This window comes from Phaseolus vulgaris, chromosome 10 (genome assembly GCF_000499845.2).
Source record: "Phaseolus vulgaris cultivar G19833 chromosome 10, P. vulgaris v2.0, whole genome shotgun sequence".
Taxonomy (NCBI): domain Eukaryota; kingdom Viridiplantae; phylum Streptophyta; class Magnoliopsida; order Fabales; family Fabaceae; genus Phaseolus; species Phaseolus vulgaris.
In genome coordinates, this window is record NC_023750.2 from 4108807 (window position 1) to 4122972 (window position 14166).

Genomic DNA, 14166 nt, shown 5'->3' on the forward strand with positions numbered 1-14166 from the left:
ATAAATGATAAACTCCTTGTCACTGCGTTACAAGAAACCTAAACAAAAAATGTATGAAAAATGACCTAACAAACCGCAGATAAACCTTCTATTAAAAAATGAATGTCTTCTGGAAATATATTTTTGCTTGAGCTAAGCACTTTAATCAGTAAAAGATATATGGAATTTAATATAGAGTGACTTATTTATTTATTCCTTTTTTCTGATAAAAAAAACTGTGCGTGGGTCATAGGCACTTCGAGATTACATATAAAAAATATTAATCTTTGCAGCAATAACCTAGTTTTTTTAATGTATTTCAACTTTGTTTTCATCAACACTTTTTGTTTTATTTTAGCTTATAATTTGTTATGTAAATTTTGATACAAAATATTTATATAGGTGCCGACCAAAAAAACAATTATGTAGGTTATTTTATCATGAAAATTCTTTCTAGACTCAAGTGAGATGATAAGTCCATAAACAACTGAAATTTTAACATCTTTAACATTACTGCTTTACATTTGAAGAGTTGACTTCAATTCTTTGATGGAGTTCTCTTCTTCGTCGTCATCATCTTCATCCTTCTTAAAATCAGAACCCCAGTTCATATACGATGTGTTCATTAACTCTTGGGGAAAAGAAATCGGTAGAAAGTTGGTTTCTCATCTCCATTCTGTCCTTTTACAAGCTCAAGTCAAAACTTTGATTAAGGAGGAGAATCTGCAGGAGGGAATGGACCTGGATGAACACACGCGAGAAATAGCAGCCTCTAAGATTGCAATAATCGTTTTCTCTAAATCATACACTGAATCTACCTACTGTCTTCTTCAGCTTGAAAAAATCATTGAATGCTACGAAACTTTTGGGCAAATAGTTCTGCCCATATTTTACGAGATTGGCCCATTGGACGTACGCGATCAGAAGGATGATTTGGGAAAAGCGTTGAAAGAAGCTGCACACAAAAGCTATTCAGGAGAGCAACTGGAGCATGCATTATCCAGGTGGAGCCGTGCACTCACCACAGCTGCAGGTATCAGTGGTTGGGATGTCAGAAATTTCAGGTAAACTGATAAATCCTTCGTACTTTCTTCTGTTTGAGACTGAATGAAGCATATGCTAAGGTTGTGATTTATTTTTCGTGATACATTACCCTTCATCTTCAAGGCATGATGCTGAACTTGTGGAGCGAATTGTTAGCCGCGTTCGTGAATTGCTGGACTATAAAGACTTGTCCATTACCCAATTTCCTGTTGGATTAGAGTCGCACGTGGAAAAGGTGATTGGATATATTGAAAATCATTCCTCCAAAGTGTGTATGATAGGGATATGGGGAATGGGAGGATCAGGAAAAACTACCATAGCTAAAGCCATCTATAATCGAATTTATCGTCCATTCATTGGTAAGAGTCTTACTCAAAGTATTAGAGAATTTTGGGATCCTAAAACAAGGCCTATTGATTTGCAAGAAAGTCTTCTCTGTGATGTCCTAAAACCCAAGCCCGACATGAAATTCTTTGGGATTGGAAGAACTAGGATCAAGGATAAACTTTCTCGAAAAAAGTTGCTGATTGTGCTTGATGATATGAATGAGTTTGACTACTTAGAAAACGTATGCGGGAATCGTGAATGGTTCGGTCAAGGAACTGTGATAATCATTACAACTAGAGATGTTAATGTACTGAACCTACTCAAAGTTGATTATGTTTATAAAATGGATCATATGAACGAAAATGAGTCCCTTGAGCTTTTTAGTTGGCATGCCTTTGGAGAAGCAAAACCAAGAAAAGACTTTAATGAACTTGCAAGACACACAGTTGCTTATTGTGGAGGACTACCACAAGCTCTTACTATCCTTGGTTCCTTTTTATGTGATAAGACAATGAAAGAGTGGGAAAGTGCATCGTCAAAACTAAAAAGAATTCCCATGGATCAAGTTCAAAACATATTGAAAATAATATTTGACGGTTTACGCAATCACATGGAAAAGGATGTATTTCTTGATATATGTTTTTCCTTTTCGTCAGAGAGAGGCTATGTCACAGATACTAAATGACTGTGGACTACATGCTGATATTGGAACAGTTCTCATAGAACGTGGTTTTATAAAAGTTGAAAGGAACAACAAACTTGAAATGTATCCTTTGTTACGAGACATGGGAAGATAAATTATTCGTCAAAGTTGGTCAAAGGGAGTCGATTATTGTTTCAGGATCATATAAAAGATGCACTGAAAGAGAATACTGTAAGAACATTCTTTATAAGATTTTTAAATTGAAAGTGTTTTATTTTTTAAAGTGCAATGGATGTCTTGGTTTTCTGTTATGCTCAGCGTTAAGTATTTGACAAAGAAACACTTTGAAATCCAAAGTGGACTTTGACTGGATACACTTTTGACAAACATAATTTCAAATAAATATATGGATAAGGGCAACATGAGAGGAAGTACATCATTTTGGTCAGTTCTATTTAATAAACTTTTAAATGTTAGTTTGTGGGTTTTAAAATTAGAAGTTACTAAAAAAATAAAAGAATGAGAGTTTTGATAGATGAAAGGTCAAAAGTTGTGAGTGAGATTTTATTATGTTATTAGTGGGGTTTTAAGACCATAATGAGATTTTATTATTTTCTCTTCTAGAAGAGCTTTCTAAAGCCTATAAATAGGATGTACTCTCAGTTGTAAGATGAACCACAAAAAAGAAATACAATAGAGACAAGAAGAAGAGTGTCTCTTTAGAGAAAACAGAGTGTGAGTGTTAACTTTAGCATTTGGTTGTTTTTACAATTTGGTATATCTAGAGCCAATGGAAAATGTGACAGGTCAAATATCGCTACCACGATTAATGAAGGCGACCAAATATGATAACTGGATAATGCAAATGAAAGCGCTTCTATGTTCTCAAGATGCATGGGAGGTGGTTGAAGAAGATTTCGAAGAACCAACAGATACGACGGCTCAAACCAAGGCGTTGAAAGAGACACGATCAAAGGATAAAGCGACACTATACATGTTGTTTTGAGCGCTTGATGAGTCGGGCTTTGAGAAGATTGTCAATGCAACTACTTCAAAAGAAGTGTGGGACATCTTAAAAAAGGTTTTCAAAGGAGCCGAGCAAGTTAAGCAAGTGTGTCTACAAACTCTTCGTGGCTAGTTGGAGAGCATCAATATGGTGGAGTCAGAAATTGTATCTGACTACATCACGCGTGTACAAATTGTGGGGAATCAACTCAATCGAAACGGTGAAAAGTTGACCGATGCACGAGTTGTGGAGAAGATTTTGAGAACATTAATCGACAATTTTGAGAGTATTGTGTGCACAATAGAATAGTCAACTGACTTAACGACGCTCACAAATGTCACAAATATGGTCACTATGCGAAGGATTGCAACTGCGACAAATGTTATAATTGTGGTAAAGTGGGGCATTTTGCAAAATATTATCGAGCCGATATAAAGATAGAAGAGACAACCAACCTAGCCTTGGAAGACAAAACGAATGAAGGTGTTCTCTTGATGGCTCAAAATGAAGTCAACATTAATAGTGACACTCTGTGGTACCTTGACCTGGGAGCAAGCAACCATATGTGCGGTCACGGGTACCTATTCAAAGATATACAAAGGATTGAAGATGGTCATGTGTCGTTTGGAGATGCATCAAAGGTGGAGGTCAAAAGTTGAGGGACGGTTTGCTACTTACAAAATGATGGCTTAATTGGGTCACTCTGATATAACCCAAATAGTAAAAAAGATGACCAAGGACACAAGAGACAATTCACATTGTGAGTAGTCATCTCAGCAATCAAGTCAAGGCTTCACCAAATATTAGATGAACCTTGCTAAAAGAAGAACTTTGCATAGACCAGAACATCAATTGTTCCTTCTTCTGGTCTTCTTAAAGGACAACACACATGTTTGTAAATAAATTGGGCACACTTTGGAGGCCCAAATAGCAAAATAGGCTAGAGTAGGTTCACATAGCATAAAATGGAGTGTACTTGGCGAAATGAACTTGTACCTAGAATTAGGGCTTTTAACCTATCTTCTAGAAGCTATGTCTAAAGGTGTGGTTTTGACCATGGTCAACACCCTAGGCAGCTCCTCTCCCTTGCCTTTTCTACCCTTAACCCATCTTGCCCACCAAGGCACCACATCCGTAAATAGGGTGTCTTTCCTCATGTATTTTGACATAGAATTTGAATAGTAAAGAAAATCTGTTTGAGTGATTAGTGAGCTTTGTCTCCTAAATATTTTGGTTCTTATCTTGAATGTGTGAGCATTTCAAGTGGCAGATCTTCCTCACTTATCTTGGAGTTCCCACACCTCCAAGTGGCGTGTTCATTCATTCCCTTCACCATAAGCTTTCCTATCCTTAAAATATGAAACTATAGAATATTCAACAACATTTTTTTCTTAAAAAAACTCCTTATCAAATAACCAAATCAAAATATTACATAACTTATTACCCATCAATGCACAATTTTGGATCAAATTAAACTATACTTAAATAATTAATTAAATATTACTATTTACGTAAACTAGTATCATATATGTTAAAAAAACTTATTTAATCCATGTATGGAATTAAAATAATAACTTACAAAGAATTCGGGTTAAGTTGACACGACTTTAATTTAAAACTAATTACAAATAAGTCATGTTAGGGTGACACAATTTTAATGTAATCAATTTCGGTGTAAACTGAAGTCGTAACACCTAAACGTGACTTTACTTAATTTAAAAAAAAATAAAAAATTCGTAATTAAAGTAGAATGTCATCGTAGCATAACTTCATCTTTAGAACTAAAGTCACATCACCTTAACACAGCATCTCTTAAACATGACATTGCATGACTTTTTCACATCTTAAACATACATTGCATGACTTTTTCGCGGACACGATTTATCCTACGTCGTATTTTTTTTAAAACCAAGCCTATTTTAATAAAATAACGAGGCAACATTACTCAACTTTAATATAAAAACCTTAAAATGGGTAGCAGTCTGTTAGCTAACAGAAGTAGTTTTTCACGTAATGAAATCAATGATAAACTCCTTGTCACCGCGTTACAAGAAACCTAAACAAAAAAATGTATGAAAAAATGACCTAACAAACGAAGATAAACCTTCTAATAAAAAATTAATGTCTTCTGGAAATATATTTTTACTTGAGCTAAGCACTTTAATCAATAAAAGATATTTATGGAATTTAATGTAGAGTGAACGTGGGTGGGTCGTACGGCACTTCAAGACTACATATAAAAAATATTAATCTTTGCAGCACTAACCTGTTTTTTTTTTTAATATAATTCTCTTTTCTCCAACTCTTTTTTATTCTTAAAACAAAAGTTAAGTGTTTTATGGTACTTGAACTTTGTTTTCATCAACACTTTTTGTTTTATTTTAGCTTATAATTTGTTATGTAAATTTTGATACAAAATATTTATATAGGTGTCAGACTAAAAACTCTTATATAGGTTTTTTTATCATGAAATTTCTTTATTTTAGAATCGAGATGAGATGATAAGTCCATAAACAACTGTAATTTTAACATCTTTAACATTGTTGCTTTACCTTTGAAGAGTTTACTTCAATTCCTTTGATGCAGATCTCTTCTTCGTCTTCATCATCTTCATCCTTCTTAAAATCAGAACCCCAGTTCAGATACGATGTGTTCATCAACTTTTGGGGAGCAGACATCGGTAGAAAGTTGGTTTCTCATCTCCATTCTGTCCTTTTACAAGCTCAAGTCAAAACTTTGATTAAGGAGGAGAATCTGCAGGAGGGAATGGAGCTGGAAGAACACATGCGAGCAATAGCAGCCACTAAGATTGCAATAATCGTTTTCTCCAAATCATACACTGAATCTACCTGCTGTCTTTTTCAGCTTGAAAAAATCATTGAATGCTTCGAAACATTTGGTCAAATAATTCTTCCCATATTTTACGAGGTTGACCCATTGAATTTAAGTTATCAGGTTGATTTCGGTTTCGGAAATGCGTGTGAAGAATTAATTGACCACAAAAGCTATCCATTAATGTTCAGGTGGAGACGTGCACTCAACACAGCGGCAGGTATCAGTGGTTTGGATGTCAGAGATTTCAGGTAAACAAAAGAATTCTTGGTACTTTTTTCTGTTTGAGACTGAATGAAGCATATGTTAAGAATGTGATTTACTTTTGGTAACCCTTCATTTTCAAGGCATGATGCTGAACTTGTGGAGAAAGTTGTTTTCCGCGTTTTTGAATTGCTGGACTATAAAGACTTCTCTATTACCCAATTTCCTGTTGGATTAGAGTGGCACGTGGAAAAGGTGATTGGATGTATTGAAAATCATTCCACCAAAGTGTGTATGATAGGGATATGGGGAATGGGAGGGTCAGGTAAAACTACCTTAGCCAAAGCCATCTATAATCGAATTTATCCTCCATTCATTGGTAAGAGTTTTATGGAAAATATTAGAGAAGTTTGGGATCCAGCAGGGCATGTTGATTTGCAGACCATGCAACTCAAGGTCGAGGTGGGAAGCGTTGGGATGGGAAAAACTATGCTCGAGAATGGACTTTCTAGAAAAAGGGTGCTGATTGTGCTTGATGATGTGAATAAGTTTGACCAATTAGAAAAACTAAGCTGGAATCGTGATTGGTTCGGTCAAGGAACTGTGATAATCATTACAACTAGAGATGTTCATCTACTGAACCGACTCAAAGTTGATTATGTTTATAAAATGGATGTTATGAATGAAAATGAGTCCCTTGAGCTTTTTAGTTGGCATGCCTTTAGAAAAGCAAAACCAAGAGAAGATTTTAATGAACTTGCAAGAAACATGGTTGCTTATTGTAGAGGACTACCACTAGCTCTTGAGGTTCTTGGTTCCTTTTTATGTGATAAGACAATGGAAGAGTGGGAAAGTGTATTGCCAAAAGCAAAAGTAATTCCCATTCATCAAATTCAAGAGAAATTGAGAAAAAGTTATGACGGTTTAAGCAATATGGAAAAGGACATATTTCTTGATGTATGTTGTTTCTTTGTTGGTAAAGACCGAGGTTATGTCACAGATATATTAAATGGATGTGAACTACATGCTGATATTGGAATAACAGTTCTCATAGAACGTGGTCTTATAAAAGTTGAAAGGAACAACAAACTTGAAATGCATCCTTTGTTTCGAGACATGGGAAGAGAAATTATTCGTCAGAGTTGGCCAAACGAACCAGGGAAAAGGAGTCGATTGTGGTTTCAGGATGATGTACAACATGTACTGAAAAAGATGACTGTAAGAACATTCTTTATATTATTTTGAAACTTATTTTCTAAGTGTTTTCATTTCCAAGTTGAATGCATGTGTTGTTACCTTGTTAGACTCAGCATTCAGTTTCAATGATCAAAAGAAATTGAGAGATTTCTCAATTGTATCTCTATGCTATATTCATCACAGGGGACAGAAGCTACCCAGGGATTGTCCCTGAAACTGCATTCGACAAGCACAGATTGTTTCAAAGCTCGTGCTTTCAAGAAAATGAAGAGATTAAGACTGCTACAACTGGATCATGTAAAACTTACTGGAGATTATGGGTACCTTTCTAAACAATTGAGATGGATTTGTTGGCAAGGGTTTCCTTCCAAGTACATACCAAATAACTTTCATATGGAAAATGTAATTGCAATTGATTTAAAACATAGTCATCTTCAACTCGTCTGGAAACAACCCCAGGTATTTATTACATGCTTTTATTCTTTTAAAACTCACAGGTTAAATAAAATAGATATAGTATAATTGGTTCAGGTTATAACTATTGCATCCTTCTATTTTCTTCTCTAATCTTTTCCAAAATTACTATCTTTGTAGGTTTTAAAGTGGCTAAAATTCCTTAATCTTAGTCACTCCAAGTTTTTGAGAGAAACACCTGACTTTTCAGGACTACCAAGTCTTGAAAAGCTCATTCTAAAAGATTGCCCAAGTTTGTGCACGGTACACCAATCCATTGGAGATCTCCACAATCTACTTCTGTTAAATTTGAAAGACTGCACAAGTCTAAGCAATCTCCCCATAGAGATATATAAGTTGAAATCTTTAAGAACTTTCATCCTCTCTGGTTGTTTCAAGGTTAATATATTGGAAGAAGATATAGCGCAGATGAAATCCTTGATAACTCTTGTTGCTGAAAATACAGCTGTGAAAACAAGTGTCTTGTAAGTGTGCTCATTGTAATTGTCTTGGTCACATTATTGAAACTTTCTATAAGAAATATGGATATCCTCTCACATGCAGAATTCTCATTTTGCTCTTAATGTTCGATCACTCGGAGATATTGATGAAGGTGATGATACTACAACTGATCTTTCTCGAGTAGTAGTGTCTTCTACTAGAAATATGACTCTGACTCCTGAGATACATTGTTGATTTAATATTTCTAGGTAACTGTTCATAAAATTAGTTAAGAGTTTGTTACTGCAGTTACTATAAATGTAATTGTTAGCAAAGATAATAAAATATCTTCCTCTGTATTATTCTAAAAAACCAACAATTGGTATCAGAGCTATCTTCTTGAGGGATCTGTGAGGTTAGTAGAGTGCATCAATGGAAGGAGGTTTCAATTTTTCAGCAATGGCACCACCTGTCTTTGATGGAGACAACTATCAAATGTGGGCTGTTCGTATGGAGACCTACCTAGAAGCATTGGATTTATGGGAAGCTGTAGAAGAGGAAATTCAGTCCCTTCCAGAAAACCCTACTGTGGCACAAATAAAATCACAGAAGGAAAAGAAGATGAAAAGATCAAAGGCAAAAGCATGTCTATTTGCAGCTGTATCTCCTATGGTATTCACAAGGATAATGTCCTTGAAGTCAGCAAAAGAAATCTGGGATTACCTCAAGGCCGAATATGAAGGTGATGAGAGGATTCGTGGAATGCAAGTGCTGAATCTAATCAAGGAGTTTGAACTGCAGAGAATGGAGGAGTCAGAAACCGTAAAAGAGTATTCTGACAGACTTCTAAGCATTGCCAACAAAGTGGGATTGCTTGGATCTGTGTTAAAAGATTCAATAATTGTGAAAAAACTGCTTGTAACGGTTCCAGAGAGGTTTGAAGCCACCATAACAACCCTAGAGAACACAAAGGACCTATCAAAATTTTTTCTTGCAGAGCTCTTAAATGCTTTACAAGCACAAGAACAAAGAAGAGCTATGAGACAAGATGGAGCAATAGAAGGAGCCTTAACAGCCAATCATAAAGGTGGTTGGAGAAACAAAGGTAGCCAGATCAAGCAGAACCAGCAAGAAAATGAAGAAGTTGTTGCACACAATAACCACAAAAGGAGAAATTACCCTCCTTGTAAGCATTGCAACAAGTTAGGTCATCCACCGTTTAAGTGCTGCAGAAGACCTGATGCTAAGTGCAACAAGTGCAATCAACTTGGGCATGAAGAAGTCATTTGTAGAAACCAAAGTGAGCAACAAGATGTAAACCAAAGTGAGCAAAAAGACATAGATGCTCAATTTGCAAATGAGGAGGAGGATGTACTTTTCGTTGCAACTGGTTTCTCCAACAATATTTCAAGTGCATCGTGGTTAATTGATAGTGGATGCACAAATCACATGACTTATGACAAACAACTTTTCAAGGAGTTGAAGCCTTCAAAAATTTCAAAGGTCAAGATAGGCCATGGGGGTCACATTTCAGAAAAAGGAATAGGAACCATTGTTGTAGCAACACATTCAGGTACTAAAACTATTACTGATGTGTTATATGTACCTAACATAGACCAAAATTTATTAAGTGTTGGTCGGTTGCTGCAAAAAAGGATTCAAGGTGTTTTTTGAAGATAACCACGGTTTGATCAAGGATGCTACAGGACAAGATTTGTTCAAGGTACAAATGAGAGGCAAAAGTTTCTCATTAGATCTATTTCAGGAGGAGCCGTCTGATTAAGGACTTATGAAGATGCAAAAATCTGAAATAGAAGATGATCCACCAATTAAAGGCAATCGATTACTCTCTGACATATATCATAGATGTAACATTGCAATATGTGAACCTGTGGATCACAAAGAAGCTGCGGATCACAAAGAACCTGTTGATCATAAAGAAGTTATCAATGACCCAAAGGCGGAAAAGGCAATGGAGGAAGAGGTAGATATGAGTGAGAAGAACAAAACTCGGGATCTTGTTGACATACTTCGAGATAGAAAGGTACATCAAATGGATGTCAAGTCAACATTCCTAAATAGATTTCTTGAAGAGAAAATTTCTGTTGAGCAACCTAAAGGTCTCATTGTGGAAGGAAAAGAAGACAAAGGTTATCTTATCAGCTTAGGCTTTGACAAAAGTCTTTTAGAATCTGCACCTTATTGAAAAAAATAAAAATTGCAGATTTGTTTACCAAGCCACTTCCAACCAACAAGTTTGAGTTCTCAAGACAGAAGATTGGAATTTGCAGTTCAAAAAATCAAGGAGGAGTGTTGGAAATTCTGTTTTTTTAACTGTTCGTTATTCTGTTTTAATTCTGTTTTAATTGTTGATTTAATATTTCTAGGTAACTGCTCATAAAATTAGTTAAGAGTTTGTTACTGCAGTTACTATAAATGTAATTGTTAGCAAAGATAATAAAATATCTTCCTCTGAATTATTCTAAGAAACCAACAAACATCTTCACATTATTGCTTTTGAAGACTTGACTCCAATAATTCCTTTGATGGAGTTCGCTTCTTCTTCATCATCATCGTCTTCATCCTTCTTAAGATCAGAACCCCAGTTCACATACGACGTGTTCATCAACTCTTGGGGAGAAGAAATCGGTAGAAAGTTGGTTTCTCATCTTCATTCTTTCCTTTTACAAGCTAAAGTAAAAACTTTGATTAAGGAGGAGAATCTGCAGGAGGGAATGGGGCTGGAAGAACACATGCGAGAAATAGCAGCCTCTAAGATTGCAATAATCGTTTTCTCCAAATCATACACTGAATCTTACCAAAGTGTGTATGATAGGGATATGGGAAATGGGAGGAACAGGTAAACCTACCTTAGCCAAAGCCATCTATTCATTGGTAAGAGTTTAATTGAAAATATTAGAGATGTTTGGGATCGAGTAGATGGAAGCCATGTTGATGTGCAAGAAAATCTTCTATATAATGTCCTAAAATCCAAGCTTGAGGTGGAAAGCGTTGGGATGGGAAGAACTATGATCGAGAATGGACTTTCTCGGAAAAAGTTGATGATTGTGCTTGATGATGTGAATGTGAACTCTAATAATCATTACAAATAGACATTTTCATGTACTGGACCTACTCAAACTTTATTTTGTTTATACAATGGATTATATGAACGAAAATGAGTCCATTGAGCTTTTTAGTTGGCATGCCTTTGGAGCAGCAAAACCAAGAGAAGACTTTAATGAACTTGCAAGAAACATGGTTGCTTATTGTAGAGGACTACAACTAGATCTTGAGGTCCTTGGTTCCTTTTTAAGTCATAAGACAATGAAAAAGTGGGAAAGTGTATCCTCAAAAGCAAAAGTAATTCCCATTCATAAAATTCAAGAGAGCTTGAGAATAAGTTTTGATGATTTAAGCAATGTGGAAAAGCATATATTTCTTGATGTATGTTGTTTCTTTGTTGGTAAAGACAAAGGCTATGTCACAGATATACTAAATGGATGTGAACTGTATGCTGATATTGGAATAACAGTTCTCATAGAACCTGGTCTTATAAAAGTTGAACGGAACAATAAACTTGAAATGCCTTCTTTGTTACGAGACATGGGAAGAGAAATTATTCGTCAGAGTTGGCCAAAGGAACCGGGGAAAAGGAGTCGATTATGGGTTCAGGATGATGTCAAAGATGTACTGAAAGAGAATACTGTAAGAACATTCCTTTTATGATTTTGAAACTTCGATTCAAAGTATTTTTTTTTTTCAAGTGCAATGCATGTGTCGTTAACCGATTAGGCCCAGCATTAAGTATCGATGATCAACAGATATTGATATATTTCTCAATTGTATCTCTTCGCTATATTCATCACAGGGGACAGAAGCTATCCAGGGATTGTCTCTGAAACTGCATTCAACCAGCAGAGATTGCTTCAAAGCTCATGCTTTCAGGGAAATGAAGGGATTAAGACTGCTACAACTGGATCATGTACAACTTACTGGAGATTATGGGTACATTTCTAAACAATTGAGATGGATTTCTTGGCAAGGGTTTCGTTCTAAGTACATACCAAACAACTTTCGTATGGAAAATGTAATTGCAATTGATTTAAAACATAGTCATCTTCAACTCGTCTGGAAACAACCCCAGGTATTTTATTACATGTTTTTTTCTTTTAAAGCTCACAGGTTAATTAAAATAGATATAGTATAATTGGTTCAGGTTATAACTATTGCATTCTTCTATTTTCTTCTCTAATATTTTCCAAAATTACAATCTTTGTAGGTTTTAAAGTGGCTAAAATTCCTTAATCTTAGTCACTCCAAGTTCTTGAGAGAAACACCTGACTTTTCAGGACTACCAAGTCTTGAAAAGCTCATTCTAAAAGATTGCCCAAGTTTGTGCAAGGAACACCAAACCATTGGAGATCTCCGAAATCTAATACTGATAAATTTGAAAGACTGCACAAGTCTAAGAAATCTCCCCAGAGAGATATATAAGTTGAAATCTTTAAGAACTTTCATCCTCTCTGGTTGTTTCAAGATTAAAATTTTGGAAGAAGATATAGCGCTGATGAAATCCTTGATAACTCTCGTTGCTGAAAATACAGCTGTGAAACAAGTGTCTTAATGGTTAATTTACACAATGTGCACATTACAGATACACAAGCATGGCACAATAATTTTCTTTAATGATGAAGATTGGCATGGCATAGTGTCAAATTTAGGATATGGAGACAAGGTGGCGATTTTTGTGAGTTTTGATCCGTCGTCAAGATCATAGCTCTCTATTTGATATGTGGTGGATCAAATGACTTAGTAAAAGAACCTTTTGAGTAGTAATTTATAGTTAAGAAAATCAATGTTTATTTTGCCCTGATTCTCACTTCTCACGTTATACCTTCTTGGCTGTGCTTGAGGCTAAATAATACATAGTGGAACGTTTGAATGATATCGTTGAGGCCCTGAGTTCTATCTATGTCACAGTAGAATGTGATATCAACGAGTTGTCTGATTCTCTTATTACGAAGTGGATTTTAAGCTTAACTCAATCTCATTAAACCGATTCATGAGGTGAGGTTTGCATCCACTTATATACAATGAAATGCCATAATCTCTAGTCGATGTGGGATCTCCAACATCTCTTGAAAAGTTTATTCATTTGAGATATTTGGATCTCCCCTTACACTAAAATCAAGAAGTTACCTGAATGGACATGCAAGCTGTAGAATTTACAAACCTTGCTGCTATCGTGTTGTACATATCTACTTGAATTGCCTCAAGACATAGACAAATTGATTAATCTGCGCCATATGGATCTAAGTAGAACCAAGTTGAAGAAGATGCCCACAAATTAATTAAAATGTCTCAAGACTTTGACTTCCTTTGTTTTCAGAAAATAGGAGGGCAAATTAACGGTTGGAGCATTGAAATTTTTTCCACATCTACTAGGAAAGTTTTCCAATTAAACCTGCAACATGTTGTAGTATTCAATGATGTTTTTCAAGCTAATTTGAAAATAAGGAGATAATTGAGGTGTTAAAATTGGAATTGGCCTACATTTTGAAGATAAGAAGTAATGTACCAGTTCGAATTCACATATTGAGAAAGAAGTAATGTACCAGTTCGAATTCACATATTGAGAAAGAAGTACTTCATTTTGAAGATTCTAATTCATTGTTAATTCATTGTGGTGGGTATTTGTGAGTGGTTATTGGCGGTTGTGGTTGGAGATAGCTGTTGGAGGCAGTGAAGGTTACTTGGTGAAGTGAATTCTGCGTTTTTTTTAATGGTTTCCTATTAGCGTTTTTTTTTTTTACGTTTTCTTCTTGTATATCAAATTGCGTAAGGCGGAACATCTCCATTGTTGAAATCAAGGGTGGGCAAAAAATCCAAATTACAAAATCCAATCCATAATTATCTAAATCCATATTAGTTTTAATCAATTGAAATGGATTTATCTCAAATCCAAATCTATATTTTTGGATTTTAAATCCAATCCATTTAATTGGATATGGATTAGATATAGATTGGATACATTTTT

At 35.3% G+C, this 14166-nt stretch overlaps 3 protein-coding genes across 4 annotated transcripts; all 3 read left to right on the forward strand.

The window, feature by feature from the left end:
* The first annotated feature begins 387 nt into the window (after positions 1–387).
* On the forward strand, positions 388–2276 carry LOC137818106 (disease resistance protein RUN1-like). Its single transcript, XM_068621334.1, has 2 exons — positions 388–1043; positions 1147–2276. The coding sequence occupies exons 1-2, from the start codon at positions 529–531 to the stop codon at positions 2033–2035; spliced, it is 1404 nt and encodes a 467-aa protein (XP_068477435.1). The 5' UTR covers positions 388–528; the 3' UTR covers positions 2036–2276.
* Positions 2277–5198: 2922 nt separating this feature from the next.
* LOC137818104 (disease resistance protein RUN1-like) lies at positions 5199–8242 on the forward strand. Its single transcript, XM_068621332.1, has 4 exons — positions 5199–6082; positions 6179–7253; positions 7416–7691; positions 7827–8242. Exons 1-4 carry the CDS (start codon positions 5580–5582, stop codon positions 8172–8174), a joined length of 2202 nt encoding a protein of 733 aa, XP_068477433.1. The 5' UTR covers positions 5199–5579; the 3' UTR covers positions 8175–8242.
* Positions 8243–10950: 2708 nt separating this feature from the next.
* LOC137818107 (disease resistance protein RUN1-like) lies at positions 10951–13008 on the forward strand. 2 transcript variants are annotated; one of them, XM_068621335.1, is made up of 3 exons: positions 10951–11834; positions 11998–12273; positions 12409–13008. In XM_068621335.1, the coding sequence occupies exons 1-3, from the start codon at positions 11286–11288 to the stop codon at positions 12751–12753; spliced, it is 1170 nt and encodes a 389-aa protein (XP_068477436.1). In that variant the 5' UTR covers positions 10951–11285; the 3' UTR covers positions 12754–13008. The 2 variants fall into 2 exon arrangements, with proteins under 2 accessions (XP_068477436.1, XP_068477437.1); XM_068621336.1 differs by having other exon boundaries at positions 11134–11834; positions 11998–12134; positions 12409–12552.
* The last annotated feature ends 1158 nt before the right edge of the window (positions 13009–14166 follow it).

Bases quoted from the DNA above. Each gene is read 5' to 3' on its own strand.
- LOC137818104 (XM_068621332.1), top strand. From the start codon at position 5,580: ATGCAGATCTCTTCTTCGTCTTCATCATCTTCATCCTTCTTAAAATCA. The intron at 6,083-6,178 runs GTAAACAAAAGA...TTCATTTTCAAG, and splicing joins TTGGATGTCAGAGATTTCAG to GCATGATGCTGAACTTGTGG. The intron at 7,692-7,826 runs GTATTTATTACA...CTATCTTTGTAG, and splicing joins TCGTCTGGAAACAACCCCAG to GTTTTAAAGTGGCTAAAATT.
- LOC137818107 (XM_068621335.1), top strand. From the start codon at position 11,286: ATGGATTATATGAACGAAAATGAGTCCATTGAGCTTTTTAGTTGGCAT. The intron at 11,835-11,997 runs GTAAGAACATTC...TATTCATCACAG, and splicing joins ATGTACTGAAAGAGAATACT to GGGACAGAAGCTATCCAGGG. The intron at 12,274-12,408 runs GTATTTTATTAC...CAATCTTTGTAG, and splicing joins TCGTCTGGAAACAACCCCAG to GTTTTAAAGTGGCTAAAATT.
- LOC137818106 (XM_068621334.1), top strand. From the start codon at position 529: ATGGAGTTCTCTTCTTCGTCGTCATCATCTTCATCCTTCTTAAAATCA. The intron at 1,044-1,146 runs GTAAACTGATAA...TTCATCTTCAAG, and splicing joins TGGGATGTCAGAAATTTCAG to GCATGATGCTGAACTTGTGG.